At 42.3% G+C, this 25,534-nt stretch overlaps 1 protein-coding gene and 1 pseudogene across 1 annotated transcript in view; both read right to left on the reverse strand.

The window, feature by feature from the left end:
* Nucleotides 1-25,534, reverse strand: part of LOC131709132 (zinc finger protein 665-like) — a 119,554-nt pseudogene that overhangs the window by 65,076 nt on the left and 28,944 nt on the right.
* The window catches only part of LOC131709115 (zinc finger protein 883-like), a 45,588-nt gene continuing 39,542 nt past the window's right edge, over nucleotides 19,489-25,534 (reverse strand). The window contains exon 4 of the mRNA XM_059011049.1: nucleotides 19,489-21,980. Coding sequence (XP_058867032.1) covers nucleotides 20,842-21,980 — 1,139 coding nt within the window. The 3' untranslated portion in view covers nucleotides 19,489-20,841. The remainder of the gene's footprint in view (nucleotides 21,981-25,534) is intronic.

Raw genomic sequence — 25,534 nt, forward strand, 5'->3', positions numbered from 1 at the left:
ATGATGCTTTTTATATGTGGCTGTTCTTTGTTGTATTCAAATCTAAATGTAATGATGCTTTTTATATGTGGCTGTTTTGTGTTGTATTCAAATCTAAATGTAATGATGTTTTTTATACTTGGCTGTTTTGTGTTGTATTTTTTTTGTGATATTACAGAAGCCAGTCAGTGCATCTGTTTTGTGTGTTTTTAATTCATTCTAAATGTATTGGGAGACAGTGGACACAACCCTTCTGTGATTATAGACATGACTGGTCAACACAGAAAAAAGACTGAGGCAGTAAAGGTTTCCCCTTAGTGGAATTCTGTTTATATCACAATTACAATTTATGGAAGAAGTTTAAGCCTAAACTAAACACTTGGGGATGAGTCTCTGGAATGGGTTAACGCAGAATGATGCACTCAATACAAGAGTTTAATACCAATGCTTTATGAAACAGGGAACAGCAAGCAATGCAGGGAGGTATTGAAAGTGTAGGGGCCAAAACTCTCAGAGAGTTGATAATCAGTTACATACAGGTAATAGACAAAAAAATGGAAACCCCAATGTAAAGTCACTTAATAGGGTGTTGTTCCACTATGGTATCCCGCTCTGTGGAGTTCTCGCTGGACCGTTTTTGTTGAAACTGGCTGCTCGCTTCCCAGGTTGAAATATGCAGTCAATTGATCTGCAGTTGCTCGTCTGTTTTTCCTTGCTCTTTGAATTAATGCACGGATATCACGATCCTGGAGTATGCGCTTCCGCTCACTCTTGCCCTTTGCTGATGATGTCTTTCCCTCAGAGTTCCATGCCGACATCACCTTAGACACCGTTGCTCGTGAAACATCAACAAGTTGAGCTGTCTTGGTCACTGAAGCTCCTGCCAAACGCGCCCCGACAATCACCCCTCTTTCAAAGTTTGCCGATTAAATCTCAAGCTCTAGAGCGATACACAAAACAGTAAATTACACAGGGACTCATAATGAAAGGTTAAGGTTTCGTTCTGAATGAACATGGGCTTCGTCTCTGGTGTGATTTCAGAGCTCCTGCCTGACGGAAGTGCTTGCCACAGTCAGAGCACCAATACGGTTTCTCTCCTGTATGAGTTCGTTGGTGTACTCGAAGGTCATTTTTAGTACGGAAACTCTTCCCACAGTCAGAGCAGTGATACGGTTTCTCTCCTGTGTGAATTCGTTGGTGTGTATGAAGATTGGTTTTAAAACGGAAACTCTTTCCACAGTCAGAGCAGCAATATGGTTTCTCTCCTGTATGAATTCGCTGGTGTGTTTTCATGTCTCCTGACTGATTGAAACTCTTCCCACAGTCAGAGCAGCAATACGGTTTCTCTCCTGTATGAATTCGCTGGTGTGTTTTCAGGGATTCTGTGTGGCTGAAACTCTTCCCACAGTCAGAGCAGATATATGGCTTCTCTCTAGTGTGAATTCGCAGGTGTTTTTTCAAGGCTCCTGACTGACTGAAACTCTTCCCACAGTCAGAGCAGCAATACGGTTTCTCTCCTTTGTGAATTCGCTGGTGTGTTTTCAGGTACCCTGAAAAACTGAAACTCTTCCCACAGTCAGAGCAGCAATACAGGCTATATCCTAGATGAATTTGCTGGTGTGCTTTCAGGGCTCCTCTGTAACTGAAACTCATCCCACAGTCAGAGCAGCAAAATGGTTTCTCTCCAGTGTGAATTCGTTGGTGTTTTTTCATGTCTCCTGACTGATTGAAACTCATCCCACAGTCAGAGCAGCAAAATGGTTTCTCTCCTGTGTGAATTCGCTGGTGTGTTTTCAGATGATCTGACTGAATGAAACTCTTCCCACAGTCAGAGCAGCAATACGGTTTCTCTCCTGTGTGAATTCGCTGATGTTTTGTCAGGGTTCCTCTTTCTCTGAAACTCTTCCCACAGTCAGAGCAGCGATACAGTTTCTCTCCTGTATGAATTCGCTGGTGTGTTTTCAGTTTTCCTGAAACTCTGAAACTCTCATCATGGTATTTTATGACCTCCTTTTCTTTCCCTACTCCTCCCCCTCCTCTGATCTCTCTATCTCTGTTCCTCTGGAATCTACCACACTCTCTCCCTCTTCCTCCGCTAAGAACCTCGGAGTCACCCAGGACCCCTGCCTCTCTTATTCCCAGCACATCTCCACTCTGGCACGCACTTGCCGATTCTTCCTGAGCAACATCCGAAGAATCCGACCCTTCCTCACCAACTATGCCACCTAGCTCCTGGTCCAGGCCTTGGTACTCTCCTGCCTAGACTACTGCAACTCCCTCCTGGCTGGCCTCCCTGCGTCCGCCACCCGTCCGCTCCAGCTCATCCAGAACTCTGCTGCCCGCCTGGTGTTCTCTCTGCCTCGCTTCTCCCATGCTACTCCACTCCTCCGCTCACTCCACTGGCTCCCGATCACCGCTCGCATCCAGTTCAAGACTCTTGTACTAGCCTACAGATGCCTTGAGCAGACTGCACCCAGCTACCTCCAGACACTCATCTCTCCCTACACCCCCACTCGACCTCTCCGCTCCTCCTGCACTAGAAGACTGGCTCTACCTCCTCTACGCTCCCCTGCCTCCAGAGCCCGCTCCTTCTCCACCCTCGCCCCGCAGTGGTGGAATCTCTTTCCTACAGATGTCAGGACTGCCCAGTCCCTGACCACATTCCGGCGCCTCCTCAAGACACACCTCTTCAGAAAGAACCTGTAGAACTCCTGTTTTTCCCCTGGGACACATATCATTCTTCCTTAAATGCGCATTACTTGCTCTTATCTGCCCCCTATTTTACTGCAATCTGCTAAGTGTTTAATCTGTAGTATTTTGTATTTAATTATATCCTGATGTAACTATCACTGACACTGTTATCTGCTGTATTATTGAATTGTATTTTGTCACACTTGTACTTGCTTGAACCAAAGTCATTGTATTCATCATTGTATTTGTCTTGCTCTTAATTGTATTATTACTTGCACTGTGATTCTTGAAATGTAATTGTTGACGACTGTAAGTAGCCCTGGATAAGGCCGTCTGCTAAGAAATAAATAATAATAATAATAATAATAATAATAATGAGTTTTTACAAATCTTGGGGTCTGTACAGATGCATACACTGAACTGCAGTGTAATCCGCATCAGCTGTCAATGATGTGCTTGGAGACTGGAACGGCTCCCTCCCTCTCTCTGTTTGGAATCATCTTGTTTATTGTTGTACAGATATACATCACGGTGCATTAGAAATGTGCAGCCCCATGCCATAGCATTACATTACACATGCAGGGTTTATGTGTTTTGTTAATTCAATTCTCTCTATTTATCATTCCTATAATTGAATCCCAACACAGTGGGTTACAGGACTCCAGTATACAGACAGAAACACAAGCAGTTTATTTTATACAGTTACACAGACTGTAAATGCATCAGGAACCTACACTACAGACAAAAGTTTAGCATCACCTAGACATTTTAGGATTGAGACCATTAAAAAAAATAATAATAATAATAAAAAAAAATAAAAAAAAATAATAATAATAAATAAAAAATAAAAAAAACACAACACTATATAATGTGACATAACATGAAATACTGGCAGACTTTTGCAATATAATGATGCTGTAATTTCTTTGATTACATGATGCTAAATAAAAGGTCTAAACAGGGGTGGGAGCAGAGCAAAGTAGCCAAGACTGAAAATGTATGGTGCTGTGAAGGCGAGTACTTTTAGTAGTTTATATTTTAACAGTAGTTGCACGTAGTCTATACAGTACAAATACAAAGCAAACATGCGTACACAACCTACAGAAACACACACTGTGCACAACAACTGCACAAAGTGTTTCATGTTACAAAAAGTGCAAACAGAAACAAACAGAAACACAGCAGCTGTATTGCTGGTTTCTCAGCTTCTTGTAATAACTTGTTACTTCTAAGCTGCCGTGCAGAAGGCTGCCTGTCAAGGAAATACCAAAAAAAAAAAAAAAAAAAAAAAAGCTTATTACTGCGTTGAGAATACCTCGTTTAAATATGGATGCTTGTTTTCACTGCATTCTCTCAGGTACAGCTAACCACAGATATTCTATTTATTTCTATTCTTTAAAATAGAATATCTTTGAGCTAACCTTGAAAGATTTTGCGGTACGACAAAGGTCAAACTGCATTCAAACATTGAAACTCAAGACCCTACTGAAACCATCTTTAAAAACGTAGCAATGTTCTGTAAAAGTTTTGGCTGCAAAACGGAAGCAGACAAAAATAGATTTTTTTTAAAACAATTTTGAGCGACAAATTCAGCGACATTTTCAAGTTTTGTAAACCTTTTAAAATGATGTTGACATACTCTTGAAAAGAAACGTGCAATTTCCATATTTTGCTGCCTTTAAATCAATAAATCGTACACACGGGAGGCAACCCTTACATTTCTAATACTATGTAGAAATAATTATGAAGTTTTAAAACCAGATACCTTCAAATTATTAGTAAACTGTAACATCATGTTTGCCACTAACTCAAGAGAGTTAACTCTGAGAGACCCTGAATGCAGCAGAAAGCACCTGAATCCTCATGCAGGTACAGTACGAGCACGTGAAGGTCTTTCTATGGGAATGGGTTAAACAGGCTTGTGATAATAACAGGTGAAGAGTTTGCTGAAGCATTACTGTGTTTATTACACTGTGTGTGTACAGTAACACAGCTATTTAATGTTCAAATAGTTTAGTCATTTTACCTTTAGGTCAGTATTCAATGTTTTACAGTAACTCTCTAATCCGGCACCACTTTCCAGTCCCAAGCGATGCCAGATTGGACAGGTTTTAAAGTAATCTAACCCATATGCTCCCTCCCTCTCAACCACACTGTGGATTTCACGCAATCTAGAATGGCAATGTCACAGCTACTGGGAGTCACTCACCTGCTAGACTGCATTCTGAATGGGAGCGCCCGTTGGGAGAGCCTTCCTCTCCAGCGCCTTGCTCTCTCACGCAGATTCTCTCCAGCACCACGCTACACTCCCGCAGGCGTACAGGCTCCAGCTCAGGGATGTTTGGTTTGAAGTCCTCGGATTCTTCCTTCACTGGTTCCATGTGCTCAAACTCTACTTCAGGGGGCTCCTGTTTAATACGGACAGTTTCCAGCACCTCTTCTTGTTTCACAGGAAGGGATTCTTCCATCTGGGGGATCTCCAATTCATTGTGCTCAGCTTTAATGTCAGAGACCTCTGGCTGACTGCTCTCACATTGCATCTCACAGAGCTCCTGTTTAATGGGGAGGGAAGCCAGCCCAGAGAACTCCACTCTAATGGGGACAGGTTCAAGTTCAGGGAACTCCTCTTTAATCTTCACACTGTCCATGGCAGCACACGGGATTCTGTTTAGTAGCTGCTGAAAAAATAATCATGTATCAATTTAAATACACTGTTATGAAGGGCATTCAAGGGACAAATGCAATCTGGCATTATAGCAGGAGTGGCTTTACTATTGAAGGAACACAGAATTTCTTTTAATAAATTTATAATATCATAGGATTTTATCTGTTGAAAAAGTTTAACCCTTTGCGGCCCTATGTTGGACCAGGTCTGACATTACAATTTTCCGTTTCCGGTCCGACATCATCAAAAAGACGTCAAGCACAGGTCTCTAGTCATTTTTTCTCAGGAAAAAGCAGAGAAAAGCTTTCAATGGCTGAGTGAGACCGATAGCAGCCGAAAAAAAAAAAATAAGGAGGCAGAACTGTACAGATAGTCAGATAGATAGTCCCTTCACCACAGACATAACACGGACATAAACAAACAAGATACCTGCTTCCTCATCCAGCGCTCAAAGAATATCACAGACATTTGCCAAGCTTGACGTTACAGTAATAAAATAATGCCAAATGCACACTGAGTTTCTACTGAAGCTACAGTAACACTGAAATCAAATTTCATTGACAGTACAATGAAAAGTATTATAAATTCAGTAGTACTGTGCATTTTATTGACAATACGGTTGTAAGAGAGCCTGCAGCAGGGCAGCAGGAGAGAGCCCTGCACACTATTAGCGGGGGCAGGGCAAAGCCCTGCTTGTATAGAGGCTTTGTATTATTAATAGAATGTACAAATATGACTGTATTATTAATAGAATGTATAAATATGACTGTATTATTAATAGAATGTATAAATATGACTATTATTAATAGAATGTATAAATATGACTGTATTATTAATAGAATGTATAAATATGACGGCGCAGCCTTGTGTTTTGTTTTGTATTTTAAAAAAATTCGATGTTTTGTTATTGTCTAAAAACCTTGTGCAGAAACAGTGAAGGAAACTGCCCAGACTGACCCAGGGTCTGTTTTGTTTATTTTAGTGTTCGTGACTTTGTTTTGTTTTAACTGTTTGATTTCACTCTGTGAGCAAGTGTTTTTGTTAAAATGTTTGTTTTTGTATTTATTTTTGTGTTTGTAAAGAAACACGACGATGTCAATTTATATATATAATGTGTGTGTGTGTGTGTGTGTGTGGTGTGTGTTGATATGGTTATATAAATAAATAACATTACACTCGCCATTTCAATGAAACTCCATACGCTCTGGAGTTTTTTATCACTGACACATCTTTCTGCAGTTGCAGCTGTAACAGGTAGCGCGGCCCAAAGCACCTGCAGGTGGAATACATCAGGATACAGGAGTCCAGGTCGTGTTCTTTACAGAGCTTCATGAGTTCTGACAAAGACATTGCATTGTCCGATTCCCGAGCGTTAAAACAGGCTCAATGTGGTGTACGAATAAATCACACTGCATTTCAGGAACTCTGCATTGAAGCTCTAGATTCAGCTTCACAAGTGCTTTCCCTTTAGTATATTAACAGTTTTCAGTTTAGCATAAAATAGCATCATTTTTAAAATGTGCGGTTTATCCACTAATCGTACTACTACAGCTGGACTCAAACATTAAAGGGACACACGTGCCAGTCCTTAACTACACGTTATTATTATTATTATTACTTATTTCTTATTGGGGGGGGGGACATGTGCAAACCAAGTACACACGACCATAACTACACTTTATGATGAAATACGTTTAGTGTGTGAGTGTCAGTGACAGAAAGGGCAGAAATCAATATTTTGGAGATGATTATTGGAGGGGCCAGTGCCTCTGCATGTACTAAATATTTGAAGATGCACTAAATAGTGTGTTTCTGACCCGGATGGCCTTCCACACGTGTGTGTGTGTGCGTGTACGCATGTGTGTGTATGCGAGTACTAAAAGCATATCCAACAAGATTAGTTTTGTTACTAAAGAAGTTTACTAACTATATTAAGTCATTTTTTTAATTCTGTGAAGACCTTTTTACAATAAAGACCTTAAAATGTGCCCACATTATAGTTTAATGTAAGCTCAAGTTAAGTGTGTGCGTGGTGTCTCCATATCAAAGGCTGGACTCGCTGCGAGTGGTTCATTCAGACACAGCTTAAACTGTGCAAAATAACAAATGTTATATAAGGTTGCTTCAGCATTGTTTTTGCCACATCCCTGTGTTATTACAGAATGTCTATCCATGTGGAAAAGCCCATTAATATTCGCTATATACTGTAAAAAGCCTATCGTGCTGAAAAGCCTGTATAACAGTAAATGTTATGTTAAAAAAGTCCCAGGCCGTGTTATTTTGTTGTACATGTTAAAACGTGGTACTCCATGTACTGTGCTTACCCGGGCTGTGCAAATAATTTTAGCTCAGAAAACAAGGAAACGCTCATCTGAACAAATGATACTGTTGGCCTTTAAAGTTCATTTTAATAGGAGGCTGTGTGGTCCAGTGGTTAAAGGAAAGGGCTTGTAACCAGGAGGTCCCCGGTTCAAATCCCACCTCAGCCACTGACTCATTTTGTGACCCTGAGCAAGTCACTTAACCTCCTTGTGCTCCGTCTTTCGGGTGAGACATAAATGTAAGTGACTCTGCAGCTGATGCATAGTTCACACACCCGAGGAAACTGAGATGCACTTTCTCCTACACTGTATAAAATACAGCCATATCAGAGAATCATTCTTCATTAAAATACAAGAAAAATATCCTCTTTTCAGACAAATGGCAGACAGAGAACCTTGCTGTCCTCCTAGGGGAGGGACACACAGCTCCACTGGCTGCCAAATATGTAGCCACCTGCCACAACCTGAGGGGCACGCAGTGACGGCACAATTTAATAGTTTCAATATTATTATTTCAATATTTCAATTTCTGTATTATTATTATTTATCTTCTATTTTATTTATTATTATTTTGTTACCATTGTTCCTTGTTTGTATATAGATGCATCTGTTCATAATATGTATGTATTTGCTTTGGCAACACTGTGGAAAATAAGTCATGCCAATAAAGCACTTTGAATTGAAATTGAATTGAAATTGAGAGAGAGAGAGAGAGAGCGAGAGAGAGCGAGAGAGAGAGAGAGAGAGAGAGAGCGAGAGAGAGAGAGAGAGAGAGAGAGAGAGAGCGCAGCAGCAGCAGCAGCAGCAGCAGCAGCAGCTTTCCAGAACGGTTCAATTAAAATATAATGTGGTATTTTGCTGTACTGATATAACAAACTATGGGCGATTACTTTATATAAATTATCATGTTATGCATGAATGTAAGAATTGGCTTTCTGTGGTGACGCCCCAGAGCGTCACGTGATGCTTTCTATTGAACCACCTGCACGCCGAGATAGCTTCCTAACAGCAGCGTGTCGAGCTCAGAGCAAATGGATTTTTTTCAACTATGGATTTGTATGACCATCACATGTGTGATGAGTAATATATTTTTTAAGCTGATTATGGTATTTTTTAAAGTGACGATTGCATTAGAAAAGGAAACATGCACTATTTATAACTTGACAAATCTGATGTTAAACCAAAACAAGTGTCAGTAACTTTATTACAAAAACACAGTAGTAATCACATTTAAAAATAAATATTTTAAAAAACTGATGATCTCTCAATTATTTAATTGAAAAAAATACTGCTTATAGTCAAAATGAAGTCTTTAGAAATTGATGATTAAGTGTTACCTATAAAACCTGCTGGATTGTTGTTCTCCAGGACCAGGGTTGGCCACCCCTGATCTAGGCACCATGTAGGTCACACAGGTTGATACTGTAGAGATATGGACTGTGTGTTATGTGTTATTTGGTTTTGTGTCGCTGTTCTGTGTTGTGTCAATGTCCTGAGTGCCTGTGCATGTGAGCGAGTGCACCGGTGGAGTGGGGGGGAGAGTGATCTAGTCGCGTCCCAGTGTGCATGTGAATGTTGTCCAACGTGTCTTGGTATGTCTAAATGTTACATGTGTTTTGGGGTTTTGGGGTATAAAGGGGCAGCTTGCACTCTGCTGTGGGCTGTGTTGTGTTGTGCTCACCTCGTGTGAATAAAATCTTGAATGAGATCTTACTGCGCTCGTCTGGCTTCCTTTTGTTTACCCCGGAATGCTACATTGGTGTCAGAAGTGGGACAGAATGAAAGCGTTGGGGATACAGAGAGGGAGCCAGGGGGAGACCTACCGAAGCCGGTATGCAACTAGAGAGAGTAGTGGAATCCGACGGGCGCTGCACAGTGTCTGGGGGTCTGGAGCTGTGAGTGAGAGCAGTGATTCCAGCAGGTGCTGAACAGTGTCCGGGGGTCGAGTGAACAGAGCGTCTCCAGAGAGTGGTAGTGAGAACGGGTCAACTGACTGGATTTAGAACTGGAGCGCGGCGCCCGAGGCAGAACGACAGGACCCATCCGAACAGGACAGCGGAGTCGGAGGGAGCACGACAGGACCCATCCGAACAGGACAGCGGAGCTGGAGGGAGCACGGTGCCCGAGGCAGAACAACAGAACCCATCCAAACAGGACAGTGGAGTCGGAGGGAGCACGACAGGACCCATCCGAACAGGACAGCGGAGCTGGAGGGAGCACGGTGCCCGAGGCAGAACAACAGAACCCATCCAAACAGGACAGTGGAGTCGGAGGGAGCACGGTGCCCGAGGCAGAACAACAGAACCCATCCGAACAGGACAGCGGAGCTGGAGGGAGCACGGTGCCCGAGGCAGAACAACAGAACCCATCCAAACAGGACAGTGGAGTCGGAGGGAGCACGGTGCCCGAGGCAGAACAACAGAACCCATCCAAACAGGACAGTGGAGTCGGAGGGAGCACGGTGCCCGAGGCAGAACGACAGGAGCCATCCGAACAGGACAGTGGAGCTGGCGGGAGCGCGGTGCCCGAGGCAGAACGACAGGACCCATCCGAACAGGACAGTGGAGCTGGCGGGAGCGCGGTGCTAGAGGCAGAACGACAGGACCCATCCGAACAGGACAGCGGTGGAACTCGGCCAGGCAGGACAGCGGAGTTGGAGGGAGCACGGCACGCCGACGCTAAATGACAGGGCTCATCCAGCCAGTGGGAGATGCCAGAGATCCACCGCACCTCTCACCCTGACAGACGGTTGCAGCACGGAGGACACTACACCACAGACATCGGGGCAGGGTCCAACCCCCGCAGAAGCAGCTGACAGCACCACGACCGTGCCCACAACTTGGTGGTCGCATCTTGGGAGAGCCTGTCAGCAGAGCTGGGGAGTGGGAGCCAAGCCCATCCTGAATTAGCAGAGTGTGCACACAATACTTAGCCACTGTTCCCTCTGTCCCCCTACTTGTTTGAGGTGCATCCAACCAGGGCACCTGGCCAGGTCATGCCCCGCTGCAATGAGTGTGACTTGGCGGCGTGTAATTGGGCACCAGACATAGGTAAGCGAGGGGAAAATTGTCGGGAGGGACCTTGTATGGTTGATGTGATTTTAGGGAATGTGAAAACCCACACATTAGTGGACACAGGGTGTGAACAGACCTTAATTCGGACAGCTCTCTTGGGCAGTGTGTCGTGGCGGTCACAAGGTTAGGTGGCCATCTTCTGTATCCATGGAGACATGTCGGCATACCCCACACTAAAAGTGTACTTATCGGTAGGACCGATAAAACGTCACCTGGTAGTAGGGGTGGCGGAAAGCCAACACACCCAGTTACTCTGGGCTGAGACGAAAATTTAAAGAAATAATGCAAATAATGGCAGTCTCAGCCACACATGTAAACGTAGAAGAAAAAGGAAAAAGGGAATGAATTGATGATGTGTTCCCTTTTCAAGCTGAAATGTTTTCTTCTGTCTTACATCCTAGAAAAACAAATAGAGAGAAGAACCGAAAAATGGGAGGGAGCATCAATGAGACAAGGCTGGGGTTTGAGGGGAGGATGCTCGGATGGTAACAAACGCCAGTCTAATGGGGTCGGAACGCAGTGTGACCGAGAGGGCGAGGTTACTGGGCTATCCAGGACAGAAGCTACTCCAGCCCCTCTCAATATACCAGACATATTGCACTCAAGTGCGGACATAGTGTGGGGACAACACAACGTCCCGTCACTAGTGCATGCTTGGGGGCAGGTCCGGTCTAGTGAAGGTAAGGATGTTGACGGCGCTGAGGCACAAGTATTTCCACACATCATTATCAATTAGTGGTGATCGGTTATGCAACATGATACCCAGAGGTAGTAAAATATTAAAAATACGTCCCATCAGTACGTCTGTTTATCATCTACAGATGGATGGTTTGGTGGAACGTTTCAATCAGACCTTGAAGGCGATGCTGAGACGGTTTGTGAATCAGGAGCAAAATCATTGGGCATCGCTCCTTCTCTACCTCCTTTTTGAAGTGAGAGAGGTTCTGCAGAGTTCGACAGGGTTCTCCTCTTTCAAGCTCTTGTACGGCCGACAGCCTCGCAGCATCCTCGATCTGTTGAGGGGTGGGAGGAGCACAAAGGCTCGTCCAAAAATGTAGTGCAGCATGTGCTCCTAGTAAGAGATCGCCTGGATTTGGTCGGTCGTTTGGTCCAGGACAACCTCAAATCGGCTCAGCAGCAGCATTACAATAAAAATGAATTAATTCAAACCTTTCGACCAGGAGACAAGGTAATGCTGCTGCTTCCCTCCTCAGAATTGAAATTATGTGCTAAATGGCAGGGGCCATATGAAGTGATTCGGGCTATAGGAAAAGTGAATTATGAAATTAGACAGCCTGATCGCTGTTATGAACGTGAAATTATCATGTAAACTGATTAAAGCCTTGGCAGGCAAGGGAGGCCTTATTTATAGTCCCAGACAAAGTAAAGGATGATCTAGGCCCCTGTCTAAAGACCCCTAGCACTAAAGTCATTTCGATGGTTCCAGATCAGCAACAGGAGCTGTGTAAGTTTATTGAGGAGTTTAACCATGTTTTTTCTGAATTGCTGTGACAGAAATACAATGAGTTCTGGTGATAAATCTTCCTCCCGACCTGTGAGGGCGCTAAAGAACGGGAGGAGAAGTATCTGGAAGGGCTGGCCTGACAGTTCGTTTCCAGGACCGGGAAGTGGGTCAGCCTGGAAGGAAGCGAGACTCTGTTGTAAGACCGTATTGATTTGACAGGTAAACGAGGGGCAGCTGTAAGTAATAAGGCAGCTGCAACCGTTTACTTAGATATCATGCGGGATTACATATAGGGGCCAGGGTAACGCTGTTCTTTTCCTTCGTTTGGGTTAAGCCAAGGACCGAGAAGGACGTTAGTAATAAAACTGTATTACTCTATAGAGAGTTGCGTGTGTGTGTGTTTGTGTTTGTTTCTCACTGTACAATAACTGTCTGTGTTTTTTGAAACCACCAGACAGCTAAAGCACATCCAGAGCTGTCGCCTTGGGCCAGCACAAGCCGGATCACCACCTCACAAACTGTCACCGAATAAAAAGTGTATTCACTCACCACCAGCACGACTGCACGCACCCGAGACGGGTGAACGTGTTTTTGTTTTCTTTTGCCCGGACTGTAAACCTGTGTTTTCATCCCCGCGCTCTACACATCGTTGTGTATTGCCGGGGCTTATTATTTATGGTCAATAGACCAGGAATTAAAATAAAATAAAGTTTTTCCACTGGATTATCGTTGTCTGCCTGTCACTCCTGCACCGCATCACCGCTACACCTGTTCCCCTTACTAACCACTTTGCCACACTTGCCCAGTAGAACTAACCTTGTTGAATATGACATTGTCTCACACTCAGGGGTCACAGTACGAGAGAGACCTTACCGGATCCCAGAAAGTCGATGAAGTGGCGTTCTAGCGTTCGCAAAGAGGTATGGGACATGCTCGAACTTGGGGTGATTGAGCATTCCAGGACGGAGTGGTGCAGGTCAATTGTGAGTGGCCAAAAAGGACGGCACCAACCGGTTCTGCGCTGATTTCTGTAAGGTAAACGCTATTGCCCAGTTCGATGCCTTCCCCATGCCTCGGGTCGACGATCTTCTCGACAGACTGGGAACAGTGAAGTTTATCTCTACTCTGGACCTGACAAAGGGATACTGGCAGATCCCCTTAACCAGCAATTCTAGAGAGAAAAATGCATTTTCAACATCAGAACGCTGTTTAACCCTTTGCGGTCCATTGTCGGACCCGGTCCAACATCATCAAAAAAACAGGTCTCTAGTCGTTTTTTCTCCAGAAAAAGCGAAGAAAATGATTCAATGGCCGAGTGAGACCAATAGGAGCCGAGAGAAGCCAGAAAAAGGGGTGTATCTCATGAATACTGATAGCCCCGGCATCACATAGATAACACTGACATACACAAACAAGACAGCTGCTTCTGCATCCAGCGCTCAAAGAACATCACAGACATTTTGGATCGCATTATTGAGGAGTTTGGTGATAAAACGAGTAATCAAGAGATGATTTATCGGTATGTACTAATATTTAGATTTATTTGAAAAATATAGCGAATGAGGGGTGGGGCGGGGCTGGAGATGCAGTACTGAGTGTCCTGTTGCTATGCAGTGCCTTTTAAACCTGTTTTACTGTGAAAAAAATACTTTTAAACAGCGGTTTAAAATAAACTGCGCGTGTGAAAATAAATTGGACCTGACGCGCCTGAGACGCGCTGAATAAATGGACCGCTAAGGGTTAATTTCATAACCATGCTGTTTGGGTGCGCTAACTTGGGAAAATGCGTTTTTCCCCAAAACAGAGACACAATATTTGGGATTCTTAATGGGGAATGGAAGGGTGGAAACCCGTTGTCACCAAAATCAGGGCTTTGGTCGAGGCGGCAATCCCCAAAACCAAGACTCAGGTGAGGTTGCTATTAATAATAATAATAATAATAATAATAATAATAATACATTTAATTTATAGAGCGCTTTTCCACACCCAATGCAAAATGGAAAAAATAACATAGATCCTTGAAGGCCAGTGTTTTGAGATGAGTTTTAAAAATCTCAACAGTCTCGGAGTCTCTTATAAAGCTTGGCAGTGCATTCCAGAGATGTGGAGCAGCACTGCAGAAGGCTCTGTCTCCCAGGGACTGAAGCTTAGTTTTAGGAGTTTGAATATTACCAGAGTTGGAAGACCGGAGAGTACGAACAGGAGAGTAGACATGAAGCAAGTGGCGCAGATATCCTGGTGCAGTGCCAGTGCTGTGGGTTGTGTTGTGCTGTCCTGACCTCGTGTGAATAAAATTTTGAATGAGATCTTGCTGCACTTGTCTGGCTCCCTTTTGTTTACCCTGGAAACCTACAATACAATTAACTTGTGTCATTCTATCACTCTTGCAGGTAAGTGTAAATGTATACAGTAAATTGTCAGGTTCGCACGTACTCTTTATATATACAGACGTGCTCAAATTTGTTGGTACCCTTACAGCTCATTGAAATAATGCTTCATTCCTCCTGAAAAGTGATGAAATTAAAAGCTATTTTATCATGTATACTTGCATGCCTTTGGTATGTCATAGAATAAAGCAAAGAAGCTGTGAAAAGAGATTAATTATTGCTCATTCTACAAAGATATTCTAAAATGGCCTGGACACATTTGTTGGTACCCCTTAGAAAAGATAATAAATAATTGGATTATAGTGATATTTCAAACTAATTAGTTTCTTTAATTAGTATCACACATGTCTCCAATCTTGTAATCAGTCATTCAGCCTATTTAAATGGAGAAAAGCAGTCACTGTGCTGTTTGGTATCATTGCGTGCACCACACTGAACATGGACCAGAGAAAGCAAAGGAGAGAGTTGTCTGAGGAGATCAGAAAGAAAATAATAGACAAGCATGGTAAAGGTAAAGGCTACAAGACCATCTCCAAGCAGCTTGATGTTCCTGTGACAACAGTTGCAAATATTATTAAGAAGTTTAAGGTCCATGGAACTGTAGCCAACCTCCCTGGGTGCGGGCGCAAGAGGAAAATCGACCCCAGATTGAACAGAAGGATAGTGTGAATGGCAGAAAAAGAACCAAGGATAACTGCCAAAGAGATACAAGCTGAACTCCAAGGTGAAGGTATGTCAGTTTCTGATCGCACCATCCGTCGCTTTTTGAGCGAAAGTGGGCTCCATGGAAGAAGACCCAGGAGGACTCCACTTTTGAAAGAAAAACATAAAAAAGACAGACTGGAATTTGCTAAAATGCATATTGACAAGCCACAATCCTTCTGGGAGAATGTCCTTTGGACAGATGAGTCAAAACTGGAGCTTTTTGGCAAGTCACATCAGCTCTATGTTCACAGATGAAAAAATGAAGCTTTCAAAGAAAAGAACACCATACCTACAGTGAAACATGGAGGAGGCTCGGTTATGTTTTGGGGCTGCTTTGCTGCGCCTGGCACAGACTATCAAGGCATTCTGGAGCGAAACGTACTGCCCAGTGTCAGAAAGCTCTGTCTCAGTCGCAGGTCATGGGTCCTCCAACAGGATAATGACCCAAAACACACAGCTAAAAGCACCCAAGAATGGATAAGAACAAAACATTGGACTATTCTGAAGTGGCCTTCTATGAGTCCTGATCTGAATCCTATCAAACATCTATGGAAAGAGCTGAAACTTGCAGTCTGGAGAAGGCACCCATCAAACCTGAGACAGCTGGAGCAGTTTGCTCAGGAAGAGTGGGCCAAACTACCTGTTAACAGGTGCAGAAGTCTCATTGAGAGCTACAGAAAACGTTTGATTGCAGTGATTGCCTCTAAAGGTTGTGCAACAAAATATTAGGTTAGCGGTCCCATCATTTTTGTCCATGCCATTTTCATTTGTTTTATTATTTACAATATTATGTTGAATAAAAAATCAAAAGCAAAGTCTGATTTCTATTAAATATGGAATAAACAATGGTGGATGCCAATAACTTTTGTCAGTTTCAAGTTATTTCAGAGAAAATTGTGCATTCTTTGTTTTTTGTGGAGGGGTACCAACAAATTTGAGCACATCTGTATATATATATATATATATATATATATATATATATATATATATATATATATATATATCTGAGCACACTATTACACTCAGGGGCGACGTTCAGGAGGACATAGAGATGTTTCTGACTCCTGTAAGTGGATCGTTCGTGCACTGGGCTTGCAACGTATCCAGATGAATTTTAATAATCCAGAAATTCACACAGACTCATTCGATTTAAAGTTTTAATGAATCAGAGTAGTATTAGTACCCCTTCGGTTTATTAACTCCTAAAAAATGGATTGAGTAGTTACAGACTACGTAGAATCCCAGCTGACAGGCAACCTGGGCAGTCCAGTGCCTTAACAGGTGTTAGCATTAATACTTCAATACATTTATGATTACAACATGTTTTGCCCTAAGGCTACACATGCATAAAACTAAAGATGGCCACAGCTCCTGTCTCTCAAGTCAACAACATTCTTAAAACACCCGGCAACTCCCTCCATAAAATGAATTAGCCATCATCCCCTAGTCCATCTCTCCTACATCTCCAAAATATGCAAGGTGAACTTTTGAACTGATGTTATTCTTTCTTGGTACCAGAGAGTTCCTAAACACAGCATGCATGTGAATACAGTACAAGTATATGAAGAATACATAGAAAGATGTGTTTAAAATGTAACACCTACTTTGGTGTAATTATTCCCAATCCTTGGGTCAAAATATATATGCACATACTGTATATATCCCTTTTAACATCAAAAGACATTTTCCTTATTTGATTGGCTTTATTACATGTAGAGATGTGGTTTAATGATTAACTAAAACATATTGGATAGGTGCTGGTAGAAGGCTCATAGCAAACTTCAATGCAGGCAACTATATATCCAAGCATTCTCACTTAAATCCAGTCTATCAGAAACATAGTCAAACTATAACAGTCTCATTGTAGCCATTCAGTGCTTTAAAAACATGACCTCTCTGTGTTTTTTTCTTACAAAAATCCTGTTCAGGTAAGTTCTGAACCACCTGCTTCTCTATCAAGGTCATCCATCATTGATAGAAGACTCTTTTGTAAGCATCTTCTCAGACGTATGGCATTCCATGGTCCTATGCTATGGCCTCCCTCATTTGTTCCTAGAGATATTTCTTATGTGTAATAGATCACTCATTATATAAACCTTGGATTCCAAACCCCCAAACTTCACCCTCCGCCTGGTACTATAAACAAGCACGGGTTACCAAGATGAATTACCTTCTTTGTTGCAAGCTTGCGGTATGCCTGACACAGACTGGTATCATTCTATTCTGATGAATAATAATAATCTTCAGTAATTCTGATTATCACAAGTCTGTTCCGAATGCATACTGTCAGTTTGTACTGAAGTTACAGTAACACTGAAATCAAATTTCAATTACAGTACAGTGAAAAGTATTATAAATGTAAAAGTACTGTGCATTTTATTGAAAATACGGTTGTAAGTGAACTTTTAAGAAGTATACATGGCAAATGAACTGCAGTTGAAATGTGCATGTCCCAGCTGCTGTGCTCATTCCTCAGGGTGTGTCTCATAGTGCTCCCAGATTCAGGCACATTCTGATCACAGGCATTTTTAAAGCACAGAAGCAAGGCGTCCTCAGCATCAGGTATTGAGCAAATCAGAAACGCTGACGACTTGCATCCAGTTTGCTGTTCACAGGCCTGTATTATTGTATCCCGTTATTTCAGAACGGTTTTCAAAGTGCTTGTGGGAATGTTGAAATCTGCAGCAGCATCTTTCTTTTTCTTGTACGGTGCTGCATTTTCCATCGCTTTCAGCACCTCCACTTGTCATCAAGGAGCGCACGTATTTGTGTGAGCAGCATGGCAACTCGAAATGCATCATGGGAACTGAAGTCCCCAAACGACACTAAAATACAGAACAGAGATGCTAATGTGGATGCAAGTGAATACATTTCCCACAATCCTTTACACTCAGCTGTTTGAACTAGGATGTTTTATTTTATTTACATTTCTTCCCTGTGAAGGCTCCAAAATAATTTGCATCTGTGTTAAATGAACTTGTATTAAAAAATTATTTACAGTAAGCAATACCGAATGCAGATCTAGTAGTAAGCGTGGCACTGACTCCTCATAATGTGGATGTTGCAGAATGTTTGTGTGTGAAAGCATGTGTTGCATCGGTATGTATTTATGTGTACGAATGGTAAATAAATCCCTTGCAAAATCTATACCCAGCCCCGATGCTTATTCCCATTACCACACTGCATTGTATATTATCCTGTGCTCTGTAATCTACAGACCCCCCTTGCTGATTCCATTACCACACTGCATTGTATATTATCCTGTGCTCTGTAATCTACAGACCCCCCATGCTGATTCCATTACCACACTGCATTGTATATTATCCTGTGCTCTGTAATCTACAGACCCCCCATGCTGATTCCATTACCACACTGCATTGTATATTATCCTGTGCTCTGTAATCTACAGACCCCCCATGCTGATTCCATCAATTATTTCCAAATTAGCTCAAGATCCAGAAAATGAAACCCAGTGGAACAATAACACCACGACACTGTTCTATAGATGATCCATTTTATCAAAGTGAGTTCAGTGATACGCTACAAAAGGAAGAAAGAACACGTGTATCACAATAATCACAACGTGAAGTTAAGCAATGGATAATATTCAGGTACTATTTCAGATGCAATGGAAAATATCAATGATTAGTAAAAGCAACCATTCGCTCAATCATCTATATTTGTCATTCTATAATAATAATAATAATAATAATAATAATAATAATAACAACAATAATGTTCTTGTGTCAATAAGCAAAATAGCATGAATAAGATATGCAAGTAGAATTGTTTGAATATACAGTATAAGAGCCAGGAAAGAAATATAAACTCAGTAAATTCAAATAGGATATTACGAAATCGTAATTCATGCTTTAGCAATCTGTTGTTTATTTATATATCTTTCAGTTAGAATCCACGGCCCTTAAACTGAACACCGTTACATGTGTTACTATCCATCCTGTATTCATTCCTGCACCTGTTACACAATTAACCAGATCGCTTCAAATATTTACACATCTCATAATGTCAGATTGTTCCATCAGATATTACACTGACCCGTTTCTCTTGTCCAGCAACTTACAGCCACAGCCTGTTATACTTTATAAATCAATATTCTGCAATTCTACCTGTATTACATTCCCACATATAGATTCTGTCAATCTCTGCACTCTTTAGTTGAGCTGGGATACTCAATTCTACATGTATTACATTCCCACATATAGATTCTGTCAATCTCTGCACTCTTTAGTTGAGCTGGGATACTCAATCTTTGTCTTGTAGTCGATGCAGGTTAGAATGAAGTTGTTGTTTGTGGTTCAATGTTCCAGCGTCAGAGGCTGATTTCCTGTAGGATTTGCTTGTATTCCTGGTCACACAACCCAGACTCGCTCAGTGGATTGGAAAACTCTTGCTGTAAATTTGACCAGTGGCAGCAGGCTGAATCAGTTCATTCATTATTGGTTCAACATTTGTTGACTTTTCCTTTCTTCGATTGCAACCCAGTTGGTCGAGTTTCTCTTTATGGCCTTTTGATTTATTTAAGTTTCTTATAATGTTGATCAAACTATGGGGTGTCCCTGTTGAATATTGTGAAGAGCTCTTGTAAGGCTGTTACCCGTAGCTCTCTCTTCTTACTGAAAACCTAACCCTAGCACAAAGGATTATTCATCTTCAACCTCTCACCTTGGAGTCCAGGTGCAACCCGATCTTGTTTATTCAGGGCCTCCAAAGCTCAGGAATTCGGGAGAGGCGTTCTCCCCCAATACATATTGGTGTTACTATGGTGATCAGGCCATTTCACCTCAAGTCGCCATGGCTACCGGGGCCTATTCCTGGTAAGCTCTACAATGCTACACATTTCTCCACTCCCTTGTACATCTGCAGGTGCCACACAATCATACCACAGAGGAGCCCTTTAACTACTCTTATGGTCCAACACTGCAAAAGAGCAAGAAAGAGTTGGTATAAAACCTGTCTGAGTTTCTGTACCTATGACCCGTGCACATGCGTGCTACACTTGTATTACATGGTGCAGTTTACAAAAGCAGTGTAAAATAAAAGCATGGACAATGCACATTGCAAAATATTCAATCATTGATGTGATTCATTTGTTCTAGAAACGTGACAAAATGTACAAGACAAACCCTCCAGGCGGTTGTCCAGTAAGGACGGTGCAGTCTTGTCTCTGGGATGCTACATACCGGGGTCGGGATACTCGTTCCCATCAATGTATTTATTTTCAAGTCTATGCAGTTTAAATGCTAAACCCTGAAACTCATTCCCCACACTGAGTTATCAATTTCTCCTGACTCGTCCATCAGATGAGGTGCAGAATAGTTTCCTTTCTGCATATTCCTGCTCCCAGGCACTGACTGCATTGACAGCCTGAGTTAAACTGACAGCAGAGAAGCCTCTTGTGACGTGTCCGCGTCTCCGCCCACTTTCTGACACAATCAGAGTGCAAGAGAGCTGAAATGCATTTTGAACATTTAAAAATCAAGCTCTTAGAGCGATACACAAAACAGTAAATTACACAGGGACTCATAATGAAAGGTTAAGGTTTCGTTCTGAATGAACATGGGCTTCGTCTCTGGTGTGATTTCAGAGCTCCTGCCTGACGGAAGTGCTTGCCACAGTCAGAGCACCAATACGGTTTCTCTCCTGTATGAGTTCGTTGGTGTACTCGAAGGTCATTTTTAGTACGGAAACTCTTCCCACAGTCAGAGCAGTGATACGGTTTCTCTCCTGTGTGAATTCGTTGGTGTGTATGAAGATTGGTTTTAAAACGGAAACTCTTTCCACAGTCAGAGCAGCAATATGGTTTCTCTCCTGTATGAATTCGCTGGTGTGCTTTCAGGGATACTGTGTGACTGAAACTCTTCCCACAGTCAGAGCAGAGATATGGTTTCTCTCCAGTGTGAATTCGCTGGTGTGTTTTCATGTATCCTGACTGACTGAAACTCTTCCCACAGTCAGAGCAGCAATACGGTTTCTCTCCTGTATGAATTCGCTGGTGTGTTTTCAGGGATTCTGTGTGGCTGAAACTCTTCCCACAGTCAGAGCAGATATATGGTTTCTCTCTAGTGTGAATTCGCAGGTGTTTATTCAAGGCTCTTGGCTGACTGAAACTCTTCCCCCAGTGAGAGCAGCAATACGGTTTCTCTCCTGTGTGAATTCTCTGGTGTGTTGTCAGATGATCTGACTGAATGAAACTCTTCCCACAGTCAGAGCAGCAATACGGTTTCTCTCCTGTGTGAATTCGCTGGTGTGTTTTCAGATGAACTGACTGAATGAAACTCTTCCCACAGTCAGAGCAGCAATACGGTTTCTCTCCTGTGTGAATTCGCTGATGTTTTGTCAGGGTTCCTCTTTCTCTGAAACTCTTCCCACAGTCAGAGCAGCGATACAGTTTCTCTCCTGTATGAATTCGCTGGTGTGTTTTCAGTTTTCCTAAAACTCTGAAACTCTTCCCACAGTCAGAGCAGCAATACGGTTTCTCTCCTGTGTGAATTCGCTGATGTTTTGTCAGGGTTCCTCTTTCTCTGAAACTCTTCCCACAGTCAGAGCAGCTATACAGTTTCTCTCCTGTATGAATTCGCTGGTGTGTTTTCAGGTTTCCTAACTGGGTGAAACCTTTCCCACAGTCAGGATATTCTCCACCGCCCGCCCTCGCTTTAGCTGCTGGACTGGAACCTGGAAAATATGAACAGGAAAGAAAGTAAGAGGGACTGCTTGTAGGCTTAGGACATGTGGCTAGGTGGTGAAGTGGATTAAAGTATGTGCATTTTATCTGTGGGGTTTGCTCTGGGTCACACCAGTTTAAAAATGCAAAGTTAAACTTAAAGCCTTTATGTGTGAAAGCAAAGTCAGTAAAGACTGATTTTGGTGAAACCGATCCCTGGGATCAAAATCTGAGTTTGAAGTTCTCCTGTAATGTTTCAGATCTATTGCCCCTGACAAACCCAGATTACAATTATATCAGCATTAGATTACAATTATATCTCTCTCATCATGGTATTTTATGACCTCCTTTTCTTTCCCTACTCCTCCCCCTCCTCTGATCTCTCTATCTCTGTTCCTCTGGAATCTACCACACTCTCTCCCTCTTCCTCCGCTAAGAACCTCGGAGTCACCCTGGACCCCTGCCTCTCTTATTCCCAGCACATCTCCACTCTGGCACGCACTTGCCGATTCTTCCTGAGCAACATCCGAAGAATCCGACCCTTCCTCACCAACTGTGCCATCTAGCTCCTGGTCCAGGCCTTGGTACTCTCCTGCCTAGACTACTGCAACTCCCTCCTGGCTGGCCTCCCTGCGTCCGCCACCCGTCCGCTCCAGCTCATCCAGAACTCCGCTGCCCGCCTGGTGTTCTCTCTGCCTCGCTTCTCCCATGCTACTCCACTCCTCCGCTCACTCCACTGGCTCCCGATCACCGCTCGCATCCAGTTCAAGACTCTTGTACTAGCCTACAGATGCCTTGAGCAGACTGCACCCAGCTACCTCCAGACCCTCATCTCTCCCTACACCCCCACTCAACCTCTCCGCTCCGCCTGCACTAGAAGACTGGCTCTACCTCCTCTACGCTCCCCTGCCTCCAGAGCCCGCTCCTTCTCCACCCTCGCCCCGCAGTGGTGGAATCTCTTTCCTACAGATGCCAGGACTGCCCAGTCCCTGACCACATTCCGGCGCCTCCTCAAGACACACCTCTTCAGAAAGAACCTGTAGAACTCCTGTTTTTCCCCTGGGACACATATCATCCTTCCTTAAATGCGCATTACTTGCTCTTATCTGCCCCCTATTTTACTGCAATCTGCCAAGTGTTTAATCTGTAGTATTTTGTATTTAATTATATCCTGATGTAACTATCACTGACACTGTTATCTGCTGTATTATTGAATTGTATTTTGTCACACTTGTACTTGCTTAAACCAAAGTCATTGTATTCATCATTGTATTTGTCTTGCTCTTAATTGTATTATTACTTGCACTGTGATTCTTGAAATGTAATTGTTGACGACTGTAAGTCGCCCTGGATAAGGGCGTCTGCTAAGAAATAAATAATAATAATAATAATAATAATAATGAGTTTTTACAAATCTTGGGGTCTGTACAGATGCATACACTGAACTGCAGTGTAATCCGCATCAGCTGTCAATGATGTGCTTGGAGACTGGAACGGCTCCCTCCCTCTCTCTGTTTGGAATCATCTTGTTTATTGTTGTACAGATATACATCACGGTGCATTAGAAATGTGCAGCCCCATGCCATAGCATTACATTACACATGCAGGGTTTATGTGTTTTGTTAATTCAATTCTCTCTATTTATAATTCCTGATGTAACTTAAAAAAAAGGATGATGAGTAGGTAGATTCAAGAAACTGCACAGAGTCCTTTTCTTCAGTCAGTTGTTAGGTTTATTGAAATATGCAGGGAGCCTGGTCCCAGGTACAGGACACAGAATACTCGTTCTTACAATTGTTGCATGACATTAAATACCCTTCTGCATAGGTGTCTGTCTCTCTCCTCCTCTTTCTCTGACACTTAACCAATAGAAAAGGTACAACTCATTATCATTATGTGTGTGTGTGTGTGTGTGTGTGTGTGATCTAGTGTGAAGATCTCTGAACTCAGTGCTTTCTTCAGACCCTGGTGTCACAAAGGTCCATACATCTGGTTTTTGTCATCTTCCTTGTTCCTATCTCTCCGATTTGCCTAAGACACTTTGATCCCAGTTTCATTATCTCTTTTTGGCTCTTCGGTCCCCCTTGAAAACTAGCTTTATGACCCCGTCATAAACCAGCTGTATTTTCTAAGCAAAAACCTGTTAACTAGTTTTATACCCCAGTGGACTCCCGAAGGGCAAGCTTCTTTCATGTCAGGGCTGGAGATCAAAGGACTTGTTTGTACAGCCGTGTGCTGCTGGCCAGCCATTTGCTTTGACACAAAAGAATCTTTTTCAGTTGTTACAACTTCAGAGTAACTTCTCTACCATATTGCAGCTTTCATCTATCACAGCAGTGCTTGCATTTTTGGAACTAACAGTTTTTTCTATCCAATGTTAAATCACTTTTCAGAAAAATAACATGAATACAGCCGTCATTCCTCATGCGTAGCAAACTGCTATTCAATACTTGTTCCATGTTTTCCAACAATTCCTATAACTGAATCCCAACACAGTGGGTTACAGGACTCCAGTATACAGACAGAAACACAAGCAGTTTATTTTATACAGTTACACAGACTGTAAATGTATCAGGAACCTACACTACAGACAAAAGCTTAGCATCACCTAGACATTTTAGGATTGAGACCATTAAAAGAAATAATAATAATAATAAAAAAATATATATATAAATAATAATAATAAATAAAAAATAAAAAAAACACAACACTATATAATGTGACATAACATGAAATACTGGCAGACTTTTGCAATATAATGATGCTGTAATTTCATTTGATTACATGATGCTAAATAAAAGGTCTAAACAGGGGTGGGAGCAGAGCAAAGTAGCCAAGACTGAAAATGTATGGTGCTGTGAAGGCGAGTACTTTTAGTAGTTTATATTTTAACAGTAGTTGCACGTAGTCTATACAGTACAAATACAAAGCAAACATGCGTACACAACCTACAGAAACACACACTGTGCACAACAACTGCACAAAGTGTTTCATGTTACAAAAAGTGCAAACAGAAACAAACAGAAACACAACAGCTGTATTGCTGGTTTCTCAGCTTCTTGTAATAACTTGTTACTTCTAAGCTGCCGTGCAGAAGGCTGCCTGTCAAGGAAATACCAAAAAAAAAAAAAAAAAAAAGCTTATTACTGCGTTGAGAATACCTCGTTTAAATATGGATGCTTGTTTTCACTGCATTGCCTCATGTACAGCTAACCATAGATATTCTATTTATTTCTATTCTTTTAAATAGAATATCTTTCAGCTAACCTTGGAAGATTTTACGGTACGACAAAGGTCAAACGGCATTCAAACATTGAAACTCAAGACCCTACTGAAACCATCTTTAAAAACGTAGCAATGTTCTGTAAAAGTTTTGGCTACAAAACGGAAGCAGACAAAACTAGATTTTTTTTAAAACAATTTTGAGCGACAAATTCAGCGACATTTTCAAGTTTTGTAAACCTTTTAAAATGATGTTGACATACTCTTGAAAAGAAACGTGCAATTTCCATATTTTGATGCCTTAAAATCAATAAATCGTACACACGGGAGGCAACCCTTACAT

This window comes from Acipenser ruthenus, chromosome 41 (assembly GCF_902713425.1).
Source record: "Acipenser ruthenus chromosome 41, fAciRut3.2 maternal haplotype, whole genome shotgun sequence".
NCBI classification, from domain to species: domain Eukaryota; kingdom Metazoa; phylum Chordata; class Actinopteri; order Acipenseriformes; family Acipenseridae; genus Acipenser; species Acipenser ruthenus.